The 16,998-nt window shown below is 52.3% G+C and overlaps 1 protein-coding gene across 2 annotated transcripts in view; it reads left to right on the top strand.

Moving 5' to 3' along the window:
• Positions 1 to 16,873, top strand: part of UBE3B (ubiquitin protein ligase E3B) — a 35,371-nt gene extending 18,498 nt beyond the window's left edge. The window contains exons 13-26 of one of the 2 annotated variants that reach the window (XM_079762892.1): positions 447 to 618; positions 1,783 to 1,901; positions 2,526 to 2,640; positions 3,345 to 3,444; positions 4,013 to 4,132; positions 5,993 to 6,169; positions 6,291 to 6,401; positions 7,241 to 7,378; positions 7,658 to 7,723; positions 9,305 to 9,363; positions 11,689 to 11,871; positions 12,280 to 12,391; positions 13,267 to 13,359; positions 14,228 to 16,873. In XM_079762892.1, coding sequence (XP_079619018.1) covers positions 447 to 618; positions 1,783 to 1,901; positions 2,526 to 2,640; positions 3,345 to 3,444; positions 4,013 to 4,132; positions 5,993 to 6,169; positions 6,291 to 6,401; positions 7,241 to 7,378; positions 7,658 to 7,723; positions 9,305 to 9,363; positions 11,689 to 11,871; positions 12,280 to 12,391; positions 13,267 to 13,359; positions 14,228 to 14,419 — 1,757 coding nt within the window. In that variant the 3' untranslated portion in view covers positions 14,420 to 16,873. The remainder of the gene's footprint in view (positions 1 to 446; positions 619 to 1,782; positions 1,902 to 2,525; positions 2,641 to 3,344; positions 3,445 to 4,012; positions 4,133 to 5,992; positions 6,170 to 6,290; positions 6,402 to 7,240; positions 7,379 to 7,657; positions 7,724 to 9,304; positions 9,364 to 11,688; positions 11,872 to 12,279; positions 12,392 to 13,266; positions 13,360 to 14,227) is intronic. The other variant, XM_079762891.1, reaches the window with a different exon arrangement.
• Positions 16,874 to 16,998: the final 125 nt, after the last annotated feature.

The following is a 16,998-nucleotide window of genomic DNA, read 5'->3' as shown; positions in this document are numbered from 1 at the left end:
GTTGCACTGAGTAGTTGTGACAGAGATTGGCCTACAGAACCTAAAAACACCGACTCTGGCCCTTTCCAGAAAGAAATTTGCTGATCTCTGATTTAAAACACACACTCGGAGTCAGACAGACCTGGGTTTGCTCTTGGCTTTGACACTTCCTGGCTGTGTGATTTTGAGCCACTTAACCTCTCTGGCCTTCATTTTAGATAACACTGAGTTTCACAATGGAAAGGAGATCATGCATGTAAAGTACTTGGAATAGTGTCTGGCACATAGTAAGCACCCATTACATGTTAGCTCTTATTATTCTCGTGGTGATAATGATTTTCTTGGTAATTGCACTTTCTCACACACTGCATGTTCACTGGTAGGTGTGTTTGTCTCCCTGGTGGGTAAGGAAATAATGGACCAGCTGGAGCCCCACCTGAAGCTTGGGTTTCTCTATCCTTTTCCAGGTCTCACTTACCTTGATGACCTTCTGCCCAAACTGTGGGCGTTTATCTGTGAGCTGGGGCCCCACGGAGGGCTAAAGCTCTTCTTGGAATGCCTCAACAATGACACTGAAGAGTCCAAGCAGCTCTTGGCCATGCTGATGCTGTTCTGTGACTGTTCCCGGCACCTCATCACGTAGGTTGACTGCTGCGGGCCTGAACGCCTTCCCTAGAATGCAGTGGCAGTAAGGAAGCAGTTACTGATGGGATTCCTGCTAAGGTTTGGGCCCGTGCGGCCGGGTCCGCTGATTGCTTTTGTAAATGACGTTTTAGAAGCATTAGATGAGGAAACATTTACAGAGTGGGTGGCACATAGTAGGGCTTCAGCAATTGTTCCCATCCTTTCGGGGAGCTGGGTCAGCACCAATGAAGGTGGCTTTTGGGGTTTCTTGGCTCTGGGTCTAAGTAGCTTTGGCCATTGACTCGCTGTGCTAGTTAGTTTACGGGAAACTTTCAGAGGCCGAGAGTCAGGGTGCAAAACTTGGCTCCACCACTTACTGAGATGCCCTGGGCAATGGAGATAACATTACCAGGGTGATAGGGAGTGAATGAGAAAAGGAATGTCAGGTACTTAGTACAGTGCCTGGCACACAATGAGAAATTAACAAATGCTAGTCCCATTTAGTTCCTTTGTTCTTTAAGCTTAGGTGTCTACTCTTGTATTTGGTATTATTTAATTCCACTTCCCCCCCCCCCCCCAAAGGCTGGTGAAAAATTATAAGATAGAATGGACCTTAGGCAGTTATGTTCAGGCTAGAAGCATTGGCAGGAGGCATCAGGGGGTTGTAGGTGGCAGATTGGGTAAGAATCATGGAGGGAAGGGCTCAGTGAGAGGTTGGAGGCATGAGCAGGGTCTGTAGCTGCTGGTGCAGACCCTGACCTGCTGGGTCACGGGTGACCCAAGAATGACTCCTATTCTAAAGGGAAGGGAGCCGTTTTAGGATATTTTCAGGTAAAGCTGAAATGCAGAGCAGGGGGTAATGGTATTTTTAACTTTTTACTGGGTACAATTTCAAGTCAATAGGAAGTAGAGAGAATATCGTACAATGAACTCTCATGCACCCATCACCAGCTTCAACAGTTAACTCATTGCCAGTCTTGCTTCATCTGTATGCCCACCCGCTCTCCTCTCCCTCATTGTTTTGAAGCATATCCTAGACATTACTTTATCTGTAAATTTTACAGTGTCTCTAAAAGATAGAACTTATTTCATTACCTTATTTTGTCCTCTAAGAAGTACAGATCTAGTTTTTTGCCTTTTCTCAGTAGATAATTGTGAATAACTTTCTGTCTGATTTAGGATCCTTGATGACATTGAAGTTTATGAAGAACAAATTTCATTCAAACTGGAAGAGCTGGTCACCATCTCCTCCTTTCTGAATTCCTTTGTGTTTAAGATGATCTGGGATGGAATCGTAGGTAAGGTAAAGGTGGCGGCCATTGTTCAGTTGATGCTACAGGCGGGGAGGTCAGTCAGTAACACAGCTGGGTCTTAGCCTTATTATCTGTCAACGTTAACTGAAAATGCACATTTATTCACCTAATTAGAAGTTGCGTTTTTTCGCTATCTGTGACCTCTGAAGACAGTGGTGAGGTTAAAGAAGTCTTGTTCTCCCATATGTCTTTCAGGATGTGCTTGTATTAGGAATTACTAGTAATGATTAATTTTGCCCCACATCTCCTTTTGATTCTTTGTGTTGATTTTATCTTTGAGAAGATAAATGTGTGCCAGCTAACACTTCCGGTTAAAGATGCACCTCCTGATGTGTTTCCAGTGGTTCAGTACAAAGCTCCTTAGATTAATAGGGTCCTTAGATGACGTGCTAGTGGGAGGCAGCGTGAGTGATTGTGCCCAAGAGCTACTCAGCCCTGTAGACACTTGGAACACACCCAGGGTGCCTTTCAGCTCTGTGGTTCCATGCAGGATTCACAGCGAGGGGGGGGGGGGGGAAGGCCTTGGTGGGCCTTGATGACCAGAGCTGTCCTTTCAGTTCTCCGTTCTGATCAGCTTCCTGAGGGTGCCTCCTGCTTGTGTGCCCACAGAGAACGCCAAGGGCGAGACCTTGGAGCTGTTCCAGTCCGTCCACGGGTGGCTGATGGTGCTGTATGAGCGGGACTGTCGGCGCCGCTTCGCCCCCGAGGACCACTGGCTGCGAAAGTGAGCGCCCGGGGTGGGGAGGCGGGTTTATGGACGCTGCACTCACGTCCCAGGGCAGAGAGGAACTTGTCCGTCTCCTTCATCTTTCACCTGCATAAGGAGACCCTTTCTTCCTGCACCTGTCGGGAAGGATCACCTAGCAGTCACTTCTGTTAAAATATGCGTCCCCTGAGGATGGTTAGAGCTCATTAAAGCAGCAGAGCCCGGTCACGTTTAGAAACGTTTAGCAAGTGTTTCGTATCCAAACTGGGAAGAAGAAGAATGTTCAGCTGAACTGAGCCACAGGTAATGCTAGGCAAATGGCAGTTTTTAAAAATCAGAATTAGCAGGATAAAAACTACAGCTAGGTGTTTTGGGGGATGGGGTTGCGGAATCCTCTTGCAACAACTAAACATAAGGTCGTGTCCACATTGTCTTATCCATGACATGTCAACTCCTGTGTAAGTCTTGAAGTTGTGGCACTAGAGAAGGACTGGCCAGCTGTTTCTGTAAAGGGCCTGACGGTGACTATTCTAGGCTCTGCAGACCAGTCTCTGTGGCACGAAAACAGCCAGAGACAACACGTAATGAATGAGTGTGGTTGTGTCCCATTAAAACGTGACAAAAAATGGGCGGCAGGTTGCATTTGGCCCGCAGGATGCAGTTTGCCAAGAATGGTTGATTTTTCGTTTTCATTATCCCAAGCCCATGCCTTTCTTTTTAAGGGATCTCAAACCTAGTGTGCTCTTCCAAGAACTGGACAAGGACAGGAAGCGGGCCCAGCTGGTCCTGCAGTACATCCCTCATGTCATTCCTCACAAAAACGTGAGTTGCACTCAGAGCTGGGCCCCTGTGCGTCTTTCTGCTCCACCACGTAGCTCCTGGCTTTCCATCTCTGTTACCCTGTTGGAAATGAATAAGCGCGCTCACTCATTCAGCAGTGCAAACTGTGACTGGATCTTACTCTGTGTCAGGCATGAAGCTAAGTCCTGGGGGTACAGGGATTGAAGACACTATGAACTGGCAGTCCATAGTGTAGAGTGGGGTGTGTGCCACAGGGTTGGATGCTGGGGGAGCCCAAAAAGGGGTTGAGAGCACAGGCGAAAGTGGGCAGTGTTTAAAGGCCTCGAGTGAGAGAATGCAGTGCTGCTGGAGAGCCAGACAGACGGACTGTCTGACTGGAGGGAATGTAGGAGGAGGGAAGAAGCTATATTTCTAATTCCAAGAGTGTTTTGGGGAAGGTTTCCTGCTCCCTTAAGTCACTTTTAACTTATGGAAGCGTCCCATTGCAGTTGCTTCTCAAATGGCTTAAAAGCCATGAATCTCGTACAGTGTGTTTTAGGGACTCATCAGCCATTGACCCAGTCTCTGGTCTCACCGTTGCTCGTTTCAGAGAGTTCTCCTGTTCCGAAACATGGTAACCAAGGAGAAGGAGAAACTGGGGCTTGTGGAGACCAGCTCTGCCTCCCCTCACGTCACCCACATCACTATCCGGCGGTCCCGAATGTTGGAGGTGAGAAGCCCACAAGCAGTGTGCTCTGTGGAGGGTAGGCGTTTCAGCGGGTGAACCTGTTGCCTCTGAACTGTTCTTGTCACTCCTTCATCTAATGACACTGGAATTGAGGCTCTGGGAGCCAGGAAGGGGCCATCTGTCCTGCTTCCTGCTCTGAGAGCTGCTTGATTAAACAGGGTTTCTTCTCTTTTTCGCCAGGAGGGCCCCTGGCTAGAGCATCAAACACTCGGTGCCTCTATATGAGGACAGGAAGTGCGATGTGCAGAACATCTTGTCTGTCCCTTTGTCCTGGCAGGCACTTGGCCCACACTCCCAACTGTGAACGTGGAGGCTGGAGTGTAGGGGTTAAGTTCACTGAGCCATGCTGGGAGCTGCAGTTACCACAGAGCCAGAAGGTCTTTGTAGACACACACTGATGAGGTGCAAGGGAAGTGGCCCACCGCAGTCAAAGCCAGCATCCAGGTTACCACTCTGGCGACCTCAGAGAAGAATACGCCCAGTTGCGTAACAGAAACTCACTTCTCCAGCATTTTCTTTGGATGCACCTCTCCTGTCTCAAAGTTCTCAGCCCCTATCATACCCCTCCCTCCAGTGGGACCAGCACCCACGGGAAGTCTGGCTGGTAGAGACTCTCACGTCTCCTGAGAGTGACAGAGTCCCCAACTCCCTTCTCAGGTGTCAATGCTTTTGGGACCGTCACTTGATGTCCTGGTTACCTGAGGCTGCGTTTTAAAATGCATCCCAAAGGGATGAAAAAGGAGGGGTGTCTGTCTCAGGTTTTAGGCAAAGTCTGTTGTCCTCTTCCCGTCCCATTAGAAATATCTTGTCATGAAACTGATCACTGGCCTTCCTATTGAATGAAGAGGGAGGAGGGTCATTTATTCGTTAGCAGTGTTACAATCTGGTGGTCTTATCATTAGAACATGAGAGCCCCGGGGCCTTTGCTCGATTTGGACACGAGGGGGCATCAGAAAGCTGACATTAGACTCATGATGTCCCAGGCTTTTTGTCCGCTTCCTTTGCTGTGGTTTGTGTTGAAGGCGGGGCTTCTGTGCTAGGCGTCCAGGTTAGTCCTCCAGGAAGGCATCCCCTCACCAGGGTGCACGGGGCTGGCACTTCAGCATTGCAGACCTGGGAGGCTTAGATACCCGCTTGTCCCCTCACCCGCCAGTGGCAGAACGAAGGCCAAAGAAATTCAGATTCTCAGCAGGGTTATGGATATCAGGCCTCGAAGGCCCCGAAGAGTGAAGCCACCTCTGCCGTCCCCGGGTCGGGGTCTGCCAGCCATCTGCTCTGCTGCCAACAGAGAGACCTAGGACAGAAAGCCAGCCATGTTGCTCCTGGCATAACCAGTCCTGGGCTCCCCACCGCCCTTTGGATGTTTAAATTCCTCAGCATGACTCACGAGGCCTTTCATGATCTGGGGAGAGGTACCAGGAGTTGAGGTGGAGGGTATTTTAGTCTTCTAGTTGTCTGTCTGTAAGTGTGGTTGATTGATTTTTACCAGGAGCTAGGAGATCCTCATAGCATTAAAACAGAGAGGGCGAGATCTGGTCCAGGCTTCTTTCATCCCTTGTCTGATGGCCGGGAGCCTGTTGTGACTCCTTTTGTCTAGTTTCCTGTCTCGCTGCTCTGCATCCTCTCGAAGGCAGTCTCCCCTTGGGGAAGAGTGGTAAAGTCACGTCCCACAAAATGAGTTTTCCTTTGACCAGGCTCTCATTAAAAACCAGTGAGAACTGCGCGCTGACTCACACGTCTATTACACTGGAGTGCTTCCCACAGGGAGGAGAGCCTTAGGGGGCGCCCTGAGTGTGCAGCGGGCCTCGGGGTCCTAATGGGCTGCACTTCTGCCCTCGGCAGGACGGCTACGAGCAGCTGCGGCAGCTGTCCCAGCACGCCATGAAGGGCGTGATCCGCGTGAAGTTTGTCAATGACCTCGGGGTGGACGAGGCAGGGATCGATCAAGACGGTGTTTTCAAGGAGTTCTTGGAAGAGATCATCAAGAGGGTGTTTGACCCAGCACTCAACCTGTTCAAGGTATTCCAGGGGAGGGAGCGGGGCTGCCAGCCGCCACACTGAGGCGCCACGAGACGCGAAGGGCTGGGCTTCTCGACACAAGGCCTCACCTCCCTGCCTCTGTCCACCTGTTTCCTCGCAGACAACCAGTGGGGACGAGAGACTCTACCCTTCGCCCACCTCTTACATCCACGAGAACTACCTGCAGCTCTTTGAGTTCGTGGGCAAGATGCTGGGGAAGGCCGTGTATGAGGTAGGCGCGTGAAGGAGCATCGGACTGGAGAAGAAGATAAAACGTGGGAAGTACACGGCTTTGTATGCATTTATGTGATCAGCCCTAGCCGTGTCAACTGCCTGTCATTAGGATAAAGTCAGGAAGGAAGGACAGGAACCCGATTACTGTAGAGAGATACTGTACTTTCCTGTGCTGCTCATTGAATCCTCAGCATCCCCACAGCGTGGCCGCCGCTGTCCTGTTTGTGTAAGGACGAGAGAACCGAGGCTCGAGGAGGCGCTTATCCAGAGTCTCATCGCTCGTTAAGGGTAGAATGCAGATGTGAACCCAGGCCATCCTGAGTCCTAAACCTGCCCTTCGCTTTGCTGAAGGGTGAGGGGTAGTGTGATGTCCTCCCCAACTTCCTGGGCCTCGTCTCTGTCTCCTCCCTCTCCAGCAACAATAATAGTGCAGATGAAAGAAATGGGGGCACTGGGCCCGCTGTTTGCCCTGCTCTGCCTCCGGCAGGAGCGTGTCCTCTGAGGTCCCACAGCCTGCTCCCCAAATGTCACAGCAGGGAGGCTGCGCTGTCACCCATTTGCAGGTGGGGAACCGAGGCTCCGTGGCCGGGCAGCAGCAGAGCTCGGTTTGATCCCTGAGCGGTGTGGCTCCAAAGCCTATGTCCATACCACCATGCTGAGATGTCCCCATGGGGGACTTGGTTGGGTTTGTTAGTGATGGGGAGGTAGCGTCCAGATTGGAAATTCCGGAAGTGCCTGGAGACGCTTCTGGTGCCTCTGCGGCGTGAGCGGCCCCTGATGGGATGATTGGGGCGGACTCTGGACAGACTGCGGTGGCGAGCTTGTCTCCTCCCCCAGGGGATCGTGGTGGACGTGCCCTTCGCATCCTTCTTCCTGAGCCAGCTGCTCGGGCACCACCACAGTGTCTTCTATAGCTCCGTGGACGAGCTGCCTTCCCTGGACTCGGAGTTCTACAAAAACCTCACCTCCATTAAGGTCAGTGCGGACAGGCGGGGCTTAGCTGAGCGCTGGCGGGAAGGCACCGGTGAGTGAAGCCCCGCAGGGTGGGTGTGGCGGATGAGGTTCCCTGCCCCTCGTGCCTCAGGACCCTGCCTCTCAGGGCCTCCTTCCTCGAGGGGACGCGTGGCTGTCTCCTTTGCTTCCCGCTGTTCAGTGGCCACAGCAGTCGATGCCTAAGCAGGCCTGTAGGAGCGTCACTTCTTCAAGGACATGGCCCTGCTGGGTCCCAACACTTTCCCTTCCCTGTCGTCTTAGCGCTACGATGGGGACATCTCCGACCTGGGCCTGACGCTGTCGTACGATGAAGACGTCATGGGGCAGGTAGGTCGACTTCTGGGGCTGAAGTCTTCTTTCTGTCCCTCTGGGCTTCCTGAGGCCTGCCCTGCCCTTGGTGCTTTCCCCAACGGTCCCCAAACAGAGTGTCTGTCTGTCCGGCCTCTTTCCTCTGGCTTCCGTGCTAGTTCTCCTGTCCCACCTTGCCGGGGGGAGGGGGATCTTCTTCCATTACAGCTGACCTGGCCTTTGCCTGCTCGATCTCACTGTGCTGAGACCCCTCGCTGTGCTGAGACCTCTGGCTCTGGGTCATTCCTAATTGAAGCCATAGCTCCATTTGTAACGTTGCTCTTTGTTGCCATGGTGATATTAGCTGTCACTCATGAGGACAGTGACTTAGAAAGGGGGAAGGAGGCTCTGAGAAGACGTGCCTCTAGCAGACTCCTGTCCCCATCCCAACTCGTCACAAAGAGCAGAGCAGGAAGAAAAAAGACCCTTGAAATAGTGGGGCAGAGCTGTTTCCTCCCCGAGTTCTCGGCTTTTCTCGGAAGTGCCCCGGCCCCTCCAGGGTGTCCCAGTGACACCTGAACGCGCCCCGCCCATGTGGTCCGAGGGCTGCTCTGGAGGAACCGTGAGCTCGGGTGCGGGGCTGCTCTGGAGCCTCAGAGAGGCCGCTCCGTCTCCCCACGCCACAGGTTCCTTTTCTCAAAGGGCCGCTTGCCGAGTGTGAGCCCTCGCTGGGACCAGTGTCACCGGGTGCTCTGTAAGTGCCCACGTGCCCTGCCCTCCTCCTGAAGAGCCGCCAAGCAGGCTGGCACCTGAGGGCTCAGAGAAGCCTGTGAGGAAGAATCCCAGCGCATGTGACCACAGAACTCTTCTTTCAGAGAGAGAATGCCATCTCATGGAGTGATTCTCAAGTCAGAGCTCACAGGCAGGGGTTCCCTGGGACCCTTTGTGGGAAACGCCAGGCTGGGCGACTCCAAAGGGCCCTTTTAGTTTTAAAACCTTTGGTGTGCCCTATGATGTACACAGCATTGGCCCCAGAGGTCACTGTTTCCCAAACTGTCCACATCTTTTGTTATATTAACAGAATTTCTATTTAAATTAGCTTGAAAACGATGCACTCTTTGATTTCTTTAGGTGGCCCACTGAAGTTCTTGACGTTGAGGAAAGCAGTTGATTCTGTAGTTTCCAAATCTTTCATCAGATTTTGAGGCTTCTTCCTGACAGTCTTAATTTCCTCTCCTGACTATAAAAATAATGCAGACTCCCAACCAAATATCAGCTAGAACGTGAGCATACAGGTGAAAATGAAACCCGCCTGGAGTGGCAGTGCCCGAAGAGTGCCACTGGTAACATATGGCTGGCCTTCCAGATCTTTCTCCCTGGCACCCACATCATTTTATTTATTTATTTTTTATTTTTTGCAGGAGAAAAAACCTTTCTTATTGATCGTGTAGGGTCTGTTTGCTGATGTGTAAGCCCAGGCGTTTTGTGGAAATGGTTGTTCCCAAACATGTCCCATTTTATTGTCGTTATTCCGGACGTGGGTGTTGGCCCTTTTGTCTGCAGGAGGCTTTCTCCCCATTAGAATCCTCTCGAGTGATTGTTCCCCCTCTTCCCTCCTAGCTCGTTTGCCATGAACTGATTCCTGGAGGGAAGACCATTCCTGTTACAAATGAAAATAAGTGAGTATTGCAATTCGATTTTTAAGGTCATCACTTGAGAAGACTTCATTCTGGCTCTCCGGGCTTACTTTGAGAATTTATTAAGATACATTGAAGTAGAAAAGCCATAAATATTATAATGGAACTTATAATGGTTACAGTTCCTAGGCCAAAATCGTATTAAATTCGATGTGCAAAATAAGAATTGACAATTTGTTGTTTGCAGCAGCACTTCTGAGGCCCGAGGCAGTGTTCCTAGGACTCGAACGATGGCCCTCAGTGCAGACAGAGGGATTCTGGGCCCTTCGGGCACGCAGTCCGGAACCCAGAGGGCACCGAGGCAGAAGGCACCTGGAGGGGCAGATCGTGTAGGAATGATAGCACGTGGCGGTTGTAGAAAGCCCAGTCTTGAGAACACAGCGGCGAGTTCAGATGCAGCAGATAGGTCTCAGATATGGGGAGCTTCTGAGGCCCGGCAGCTGTCGTCACAGATAACAGGCTTTCAGGAATCTGTCATGAATGTCAACTTCTTTGGTCCCTAGAAGCCAGATCCCTCAATGCACTGTCTCCACCCGGCCTGTTCTCACCGGATTAAAACTAGAACCTGGCATGAGGGGTAGATATACTAGTAGGCCTGTCTGTCAATCTGTCCGTCTTCTCCTGCCACCAGGCTCTGCTGAGCATCTGAACTATAATCTGAGTGTCACTCTCCTCAGTGACACGTGGGAGCTCGGTCCTACCTGGTGGGGCCTTTGGACCAGATGCACGTTCCAGCCTGGCGTCCTGAGCATCGCGTCTCTGGTTGGGATGGCTCGGCCAGCCTCATGCTTGGGAGCTTTCATTCAGCACAGACCCAGTTCTCGTCAGCATTGAGATGCACCAGTTGGACTTGCCTCTGGGGCGTTAGTTTGACAGCTGAGAAAGAACAGAGCCTGGAACTGTCTGGAGCCCCTGTGTTCACTCTCACCATCCTGCAGAGGGCTTCCCAGGAGAGAGCGCGTGTAGAAGACCTTCCAGGGTGTCGGGGTCACAGGAGGGCCTCAGTGAATGAGAGCAGTGGTTGCCACCATCATCGACTAGGTGACACGTCACACACAGCCAGCTGCCCTCAGTCTGGTGGTTTTTTTTTTGCCAGACATGAGGGCACAAGGGTGGTGGTAGGAGTTGTATGTATAACAACCAAAGTGGGGCCATGCAGCCTGTGTTGCGTGAGGTTCCTGCCCCGCCTTGGAAACTCCTGTGGAGAAAGTCCTTTCCCGCGCTCTTCCACGTCCTCAGTGTAAACCTCAGGGCGAGAGCGGTGCAGTGCTGCAGGCTGCCTATCCTGCGAGGCCGGTGGTGCCCGTTTCTCCTCCTTCAGGGGATGCTGGGTCCTGCACTTCCGAGGTGTGAAATGGGAGAGTCCCTCTCTTTCTTTGGTGAAATGGGACAGAATTAGTAACCGGCTACAAAGAGTCCAGGAAAGGAGTCACAGTAGTAGAAAAGGTCATCTTGAAGTGTACTGATGTGCAGGTTTGCCGCTGGATAGTTTTTAAAATAGGCTGTTTTCACTGCCAGGCACTCAGATCTGAGTGCTGCGGGGAACACGTTTATTTGCACTGGACTTATTGGAATTTTGAGAATTATGTGTGGGCTGGGCTCAGGTTCTTTCACCTCTGAGTACATGCTTGCTAAGAAATCAGCAAGCTAGCAAGCCTGTTGGGATGTATTTAACCTGTTCAGTTGTAGTACATTGTATGTTGTACATGCGGCCATTGTGTTCATAAAATCAGATCCAGGAGACCATCTGCTGGAACCGTGGTTAGTGCCCTGACGTCCGAGTTGAAACTGAACGTGAGCCAGCTGCTTTAGACCAGAACTTTCTGAGGCCTCACCTTTGCACAGCCTCGCTCTTGGTCCAGATGAGCAAGGTTTTAATGGAAGTTTCTGCATGAAGCAACTTTTCTCTGCTTTAAAGCTTAGTGGAGGACTGCATTACATCTCAATTGGTGTATGTCCAAAGGATGAAATTAAAAACAAGACTGGAAAAATACCCTTTGTACCAAGAAGGGCCCTCTCCTTACCTGGAGAATGTCTTGCTTTGAGTGTTGACACATTGGGGTGTTATCCTGGTGAATGGCCCACTGTTTTGTGCGGTTCTTTTTGGAGAAGTGATGAGGTAATGCGCTGGGCACGCAGTGTACCGTTCAGGAGAGCCGTCGTCATCATCTGGTTGTTCTGGTGAAATGTCCTGGTGCTTTTTGTGTTTCTGTAAAATGAAACAGAAATGACCTAACTCATCTTCCAGCCCATTGGGAACAGCCCCCCATCCTGTTAATTTCCATTGTTTTCTTCTGTCGGCAACAGAATTAGCTACATCCATCTGATGGCACACTTTCGAATGCACACTCAAATCAAAAACCAGACGGCTGCCCTCATCAGCGGATTCCGTTCTATCATCAAACCCGAGTGGATCCGGATGTTCTCAACCCCTGAGCTCCAGCGTCTCATCTCCGGTGACAACGCTGAGATTGACCTGGAGGATTTGAAGTAAGGAGTGAGTGAGCTGGCAAGTTCTTAGGCCTGGAAAGCAAGCGGCCCCCTCGCGGGGTCCTCTTTGGAGTTATTTCAGGGCCCATCTCCAATACTCTCCTCCCCGCTCACGGGGTAAACTGCTGGGAATAAAAGCCCAACCACTTGTGTGCCTAGAAACCGAAGCGAAGACGACCTTGAGGACCGCTGGGCTCTCTGAGGTTCTCGGGACTAGTTGCAGGACCTCCCGCTGGCTTCTGCTCTGGAGCAGCCAGCTCCTGAACTCTCGGCCCCGTTAGCTTCCAGGGACATGGGGTTATTAAGGCATGAACTCTGGCTTTCAGAGGACTTGGTAGTTAGTAGTGCGTGTCTAAATCCGGGCTTACCAGTGTGTGTGTGACTGAGCTGTGTCTGCATTGTTTTCAGGAAGCACACAGTGTACTACGGTGGTTTTCATGGAAGTCACAGGGTCATTATCTGGCTCTGGGATATTCTGGCCTCCGACTTCACGCCCAACGAGAGAGCCATGTTTCTGAAGGTACTGTGCATGTTACCTAGACGTGCGTGCATGCATACGTAGATGTTCTCCTGAATCTAGAAGGCCAGGTGATGTAATAACTTACACTGGGGGAAATGACGTGATCAAGAGGACCTCCTGTCATCAGCATGCCGTCCCATCGGCGGGCCTACACGGCAGGTCAGGCAGTAACCGGGAGGGCCTCGAGGTGAGGCGAGCCTGCGCGGACCCTCTGCAGGGACAGGCATGCTCTGCCTGCTGGGCTCCGCACTCCATCTGCCCCTTTGCTGGTGCTGGCCTTGCTCATGCCTCTCTGCTTTCCTGTCGTTATAGAAGTGAAGGGTGCTGTTACCTTAAGAAACTAGAGACAATCTGTTCTACAGTGTAGGATTTAAACAGTCTCCATTTCTACCTCTGGAGAAATGGGACTACCTCTGTGTAGCTTTTTTCTCAGTAGTCTGAACACACAATACCACACATGCAATGTCCCAGTAAAATGCGCACCATCAAGTAGGCGGCGGTTAGTGTATATTTTGCAAATAGAGTGGCTGGCATTCACCAGGACTCCTGTACTGGTGTCTTTAAAGTTGTAATGTTCAAAATGTGACAGTCCCACCGGAGACCCTTCCCCTGGTGGGAGTTTCTCTGTTCCTGAACTCCACACATCCTCCACCAGACTCCCTCAATGGCTAGTCATGTCCACTGGCGTGGATTTCACACGTTTTAGTCTGAGACCAGCCCTTAAGAGACATGTGAGATGCGTCCCAGTCCTTGGGCCATGTGCCCTCTGTGACCCGTCCTGTCGGCCGAACAGCAGTGACTGACCCGTGACTGGAGCAGTGAGAGACTGAGGGAGCGCCAGCCCCCCCTGTCCCCTGACCCGCCTTGTGTTGCAGTTTGTGACCAGCTGCTCCAGGCCCCCGCTCCTGGGATTCGCCTACCTCAAGCCTCCTTTCTCCATTCGCTGTGTCGAAGTGTCAGATGACCAGGTACCACGGCTGGGGAGGGTTGTGCACTATGCCCCCCGCAGGGCAAGCCCCTGGGCGCCGGGGAGAAGGTTCGCTGTTCTCCTGGGAGCAGGCTGACCCTGCTGCCTCAGTTCAGTTGGTCCTCCTTCCTCCCTCAGGGAGGAGGAGCTGGAGGTGTTTTTAGTCGCCGCTGCTCTGCCAGGCTCCAGGTCTGAGAGGCAGTGTGGGAGAGGGTGAGGGCATGGGCCTAGGGACTGAACAGGCACAGGTTTGAATGCCAACTCCTCCACCTGCTGGCCACACAGCTGGGCAGGCTGCTCTGTTTCCTGTCTTTTCTAAAGAGAATGAATGCCTTAGGGGGTTGGTGCTCAAAGAGTAGCCCTTGTTAAGTGTCCCTCCCGCCCTCCCCCCACTCCTGCAGCCTGGTGGCCTCTGAGTGCCACGCCTTTCAGGATGCTGCAGTCTGGGCTCCAGATCCTCCCCGTGGGACACGAGCCCCCTTGCTGGAGGAGGCTGCCCCAAGCTAGTCTGCCCAGGCCAAGCACTGGCAAGGTCGGGGAGGAAGCGTGAGGCTGCACTCAGAATGTTTGGGGATCTAAAGCATCTCCACTGTATACTGGCTCTTTGAAAACTGGTTACTCAACAATTAGCCGTTACCCAGAGGCCCCATTTCCTGGCGCTTCCTTAACCCAGGAGTCCCCTGTGCTGCCCGAGGAGCGGGGCTGCTCTGTGCACTCCTCTCGAGGCTTGTCCTCGGTGTGGGGCCGGCCCTGGTGGTGGAGTGCACACTCACAGGCCCAGCCTCGCCAGGGCGGTGCAGCACATCCCGCTCAGCACCCAGGTCCTCCCATTAGGCACCTCCAACCGAGGCTGTGCTGTGTGCTTGCAGGACACTGGGGACACCCTGGGCAGCGTCCTCCGGGGCTTCTTCACCATCCGCAAGCGGGAGCCAGGTGGCCGCCTGCCCACCTCCTCCACCTGCTTTAACCTGCTCAAGCTGCCCAACTACAGCAAGAAGAGCGTCCTGCGGGAGAAGCTGCGCTACGCCATCAGCATGAACACGGGCTTCGAGCTGTCCTAGCTCCCGGTGCCGGCCGCCTGCCTCACAGACTCCTGCCTACCAGGACCTCAGCTCCAGGAGGCAGCGTGCCCCTGGGCCCGAGACCAACATGCCAGGTGACTGCGGCCCTCAGACCCTCCCTATAGCCATGAGACTCCCCTGTGGCCTCAAGAACTTGGGACGCACGTGCGACTCTACACAACATTCTCCAGGTGACACTAATGGAAGGGGGGTCGGAAATAAACCTCCAGATTCCGCCAGCATCGGTCGTTTCTCGGTACTCCCAGTGGCCGGAAGCCCAGGCCCACAACTGTGGAGGGGCTTCTCTTTTTTATAGTTTGCTCTTTTGTGAGTCTTTCTTTCCTTACGTTCCTGAGTGCGCTGTGCATGAACAAGGCCCAGGCACGCCAAGGCCCCAGGCTGGTTTCCGTGACCTGGGCCTGTGTGCACGAAGCCTAATACGCGTGAGACACTCCTTCTGTTTCTGAAAACTACTCAGGTAGCCTCTATGCATCCGACAGTCTCTGCCTCCAGCCCATCCCCAGCAGCCTCTCTCCAGACCTCCAGACGGCCAAGACCACCTGCTCCCCAGGGAGGCAGAGGTGCCTGCTGGAAGGTCATGAGCACAGAAGTTTGGGCACTGCTCCCATTGGTCTCAGATGCTGAGTCCTCAGCAGGCCAGCTGCTAGGGCGCCTCCACTGGCATGTTCCAGAAAGTGCGTTCACACTGCATCCTGGGTTTGCCAGAAAACACCAGTTGGCCCCAAGAGCAGCTCCATTTCTAGAAGGTGCGGCTGTTACCCAAAGCCTCCTGGTTCCCAGGAGCAGCTGCCTTCCTCCTGCTTCTTTGCCCGCCTGTTAAGTAGGAGGAAACAAATCTTAGCCAAGGTCCTGTCCTTCTGGGCATGGCTTTACTCAGATCGTAAAATCCAAGAAACTTGGGTCTCGCCCCCTTCTGTCCTCAGCACAGGGAACCCGGGAGAGACCTCTGCACTGACTCAGCTCACGAGTCTCAGGAAATTCACGGCCCCCTGGTTGGTTTCTTTGTTTTACTGGGGGTTTTTTTCTGTCAACCCATTGTGCTCCTGTGTCCTCATTCTTCACCTTTATCATGAGAACTGGACTCTAGATCCAGGGAATTGAGGCAAAGGCCGTGTCAGTGGTCTAGGCTGACAACCATCCACCCTTGCCCACCTCATCACACCCCTTCAGTCTCGCCACCACGGAGACTGAGCCAGAATAGAAGCCAGGAGTGCCTGGTCCCTCGTCTGCTCTATGGAGCGGCTTGGGCTTGTAGCTCCCTTCCAAGCAGCAAACACCTTCCAGCAAGAACCTTCAGGTTGGTGGCAAAGTGGGCGAGACCTGTCTCCATAGCTTCTGTGGAGATGGGTGCCCGTGTCCCATCAGTGTCCAGGCCTGACTGTGCTGAGCCCCTGGAGGCCAGTGTGTATTTTACTTTGATGGAAAGACAGCAAGGAATTTGCAAACAGGAATTCAGTATTTAAGATTTGTTAGTAACCTCTGATTTTATGGATTTGCCACTTTCTTTAAATGCTCCATTCCTCCAGAGGTCTGATGAGCGTGTGTGTGCACACTGAGCAGGTGTGCGCATTATGCTAGGGTCCATAGAACTGTCAACTTGTGCAAAGAGACGGGACCCCATCTTGATTTTCATCACCTGAGAATCATCCTGTGTGGGATTGGGTGAGGGTGGTAGTTTCCAAGCATCAGCTCTGGGTCTCTCTTGCCGGGGAGGGGTAGTTTGTCATTTCATATCACTCTTCAGCAGCTGGAAATATTGCACTACCTAAAACACTGACTTTGCTTTCATAGCTGGCTCTTGACGACTCTAAAACGATGTGGATTTTTAAAATATAGATAAATAATAAATAAATAAGTGATAAAATAAAAAGGTGTGGGTTATTTTGTTTTCACAGATAACTTATAGACTAAAACGTGATCAACGGCTTTATTAAACGTGCACTTCAGCCCATGATGGCTGTTCCGCTTCATCTGAAGGAGCGCTTTCCAACCACGTGCCTGGGAAGCTCAAGGTGGGGCTGCTGGGGCGGAAGCACACGGGCTCTCACAGCGGCAGGACGACACAACAATAACATAACAGGCCTCTGGTTCTCCTCCTACCCAGAGTTCAGAGCAGCGGACAATTTGTCATTAAAGCTAACATCACCTTCTGTACCACCCGTGCCCCTGTCCCTCTCACCCACTTCCCAGAGGAGCCATCACCCCACATGGCATGTCTTAGAGACAGGTGCTCATAGAAAAAACCCCGGCAACTCAAACATGTATGAAGTGAAATTCTGCAGCTTCATCTAGACATACTCGGCTCTTCCCCCTTAGTGAGGATCAGACTTGCAGGACACAGCCTTGTCTCATTCTGTTCAACAAACGCAGCAGCTTTACATTCCACAGAAAACCCATCTCAAACCCGCCCATTTTTCCAATTCCACCTTCTGTGGCTTTTCCCCTCCTCCTCCGGAGTCCTGTTCTAGTGCCAGTACCAGGCTGTTTTGATTAGGGTGGCTTTGTAGTATAACTTGATATCTGGAATTGTGATTCCTCCAAGTTATACTACAAAGCCA

This window comes from Cnephaeus nilssonii, assembly GCF_951640355.1.
Source record: "Cnephaeus nilssonii genome assembly, chromosome: 22".
NCBI classification, from domain to species: domain Eukaryota; kingdom Metazoa; phylum Chordata; class Mammalia; order Chiroptera; family Vespertilionidae; genus Cnephaeus; species Cnephaeus nilssonii.
The sequence above is the reverse complement of the archived record's forward strand: the minus strand, read 5'-3'. Positions and strand labels throughout refer to the sequence as shown.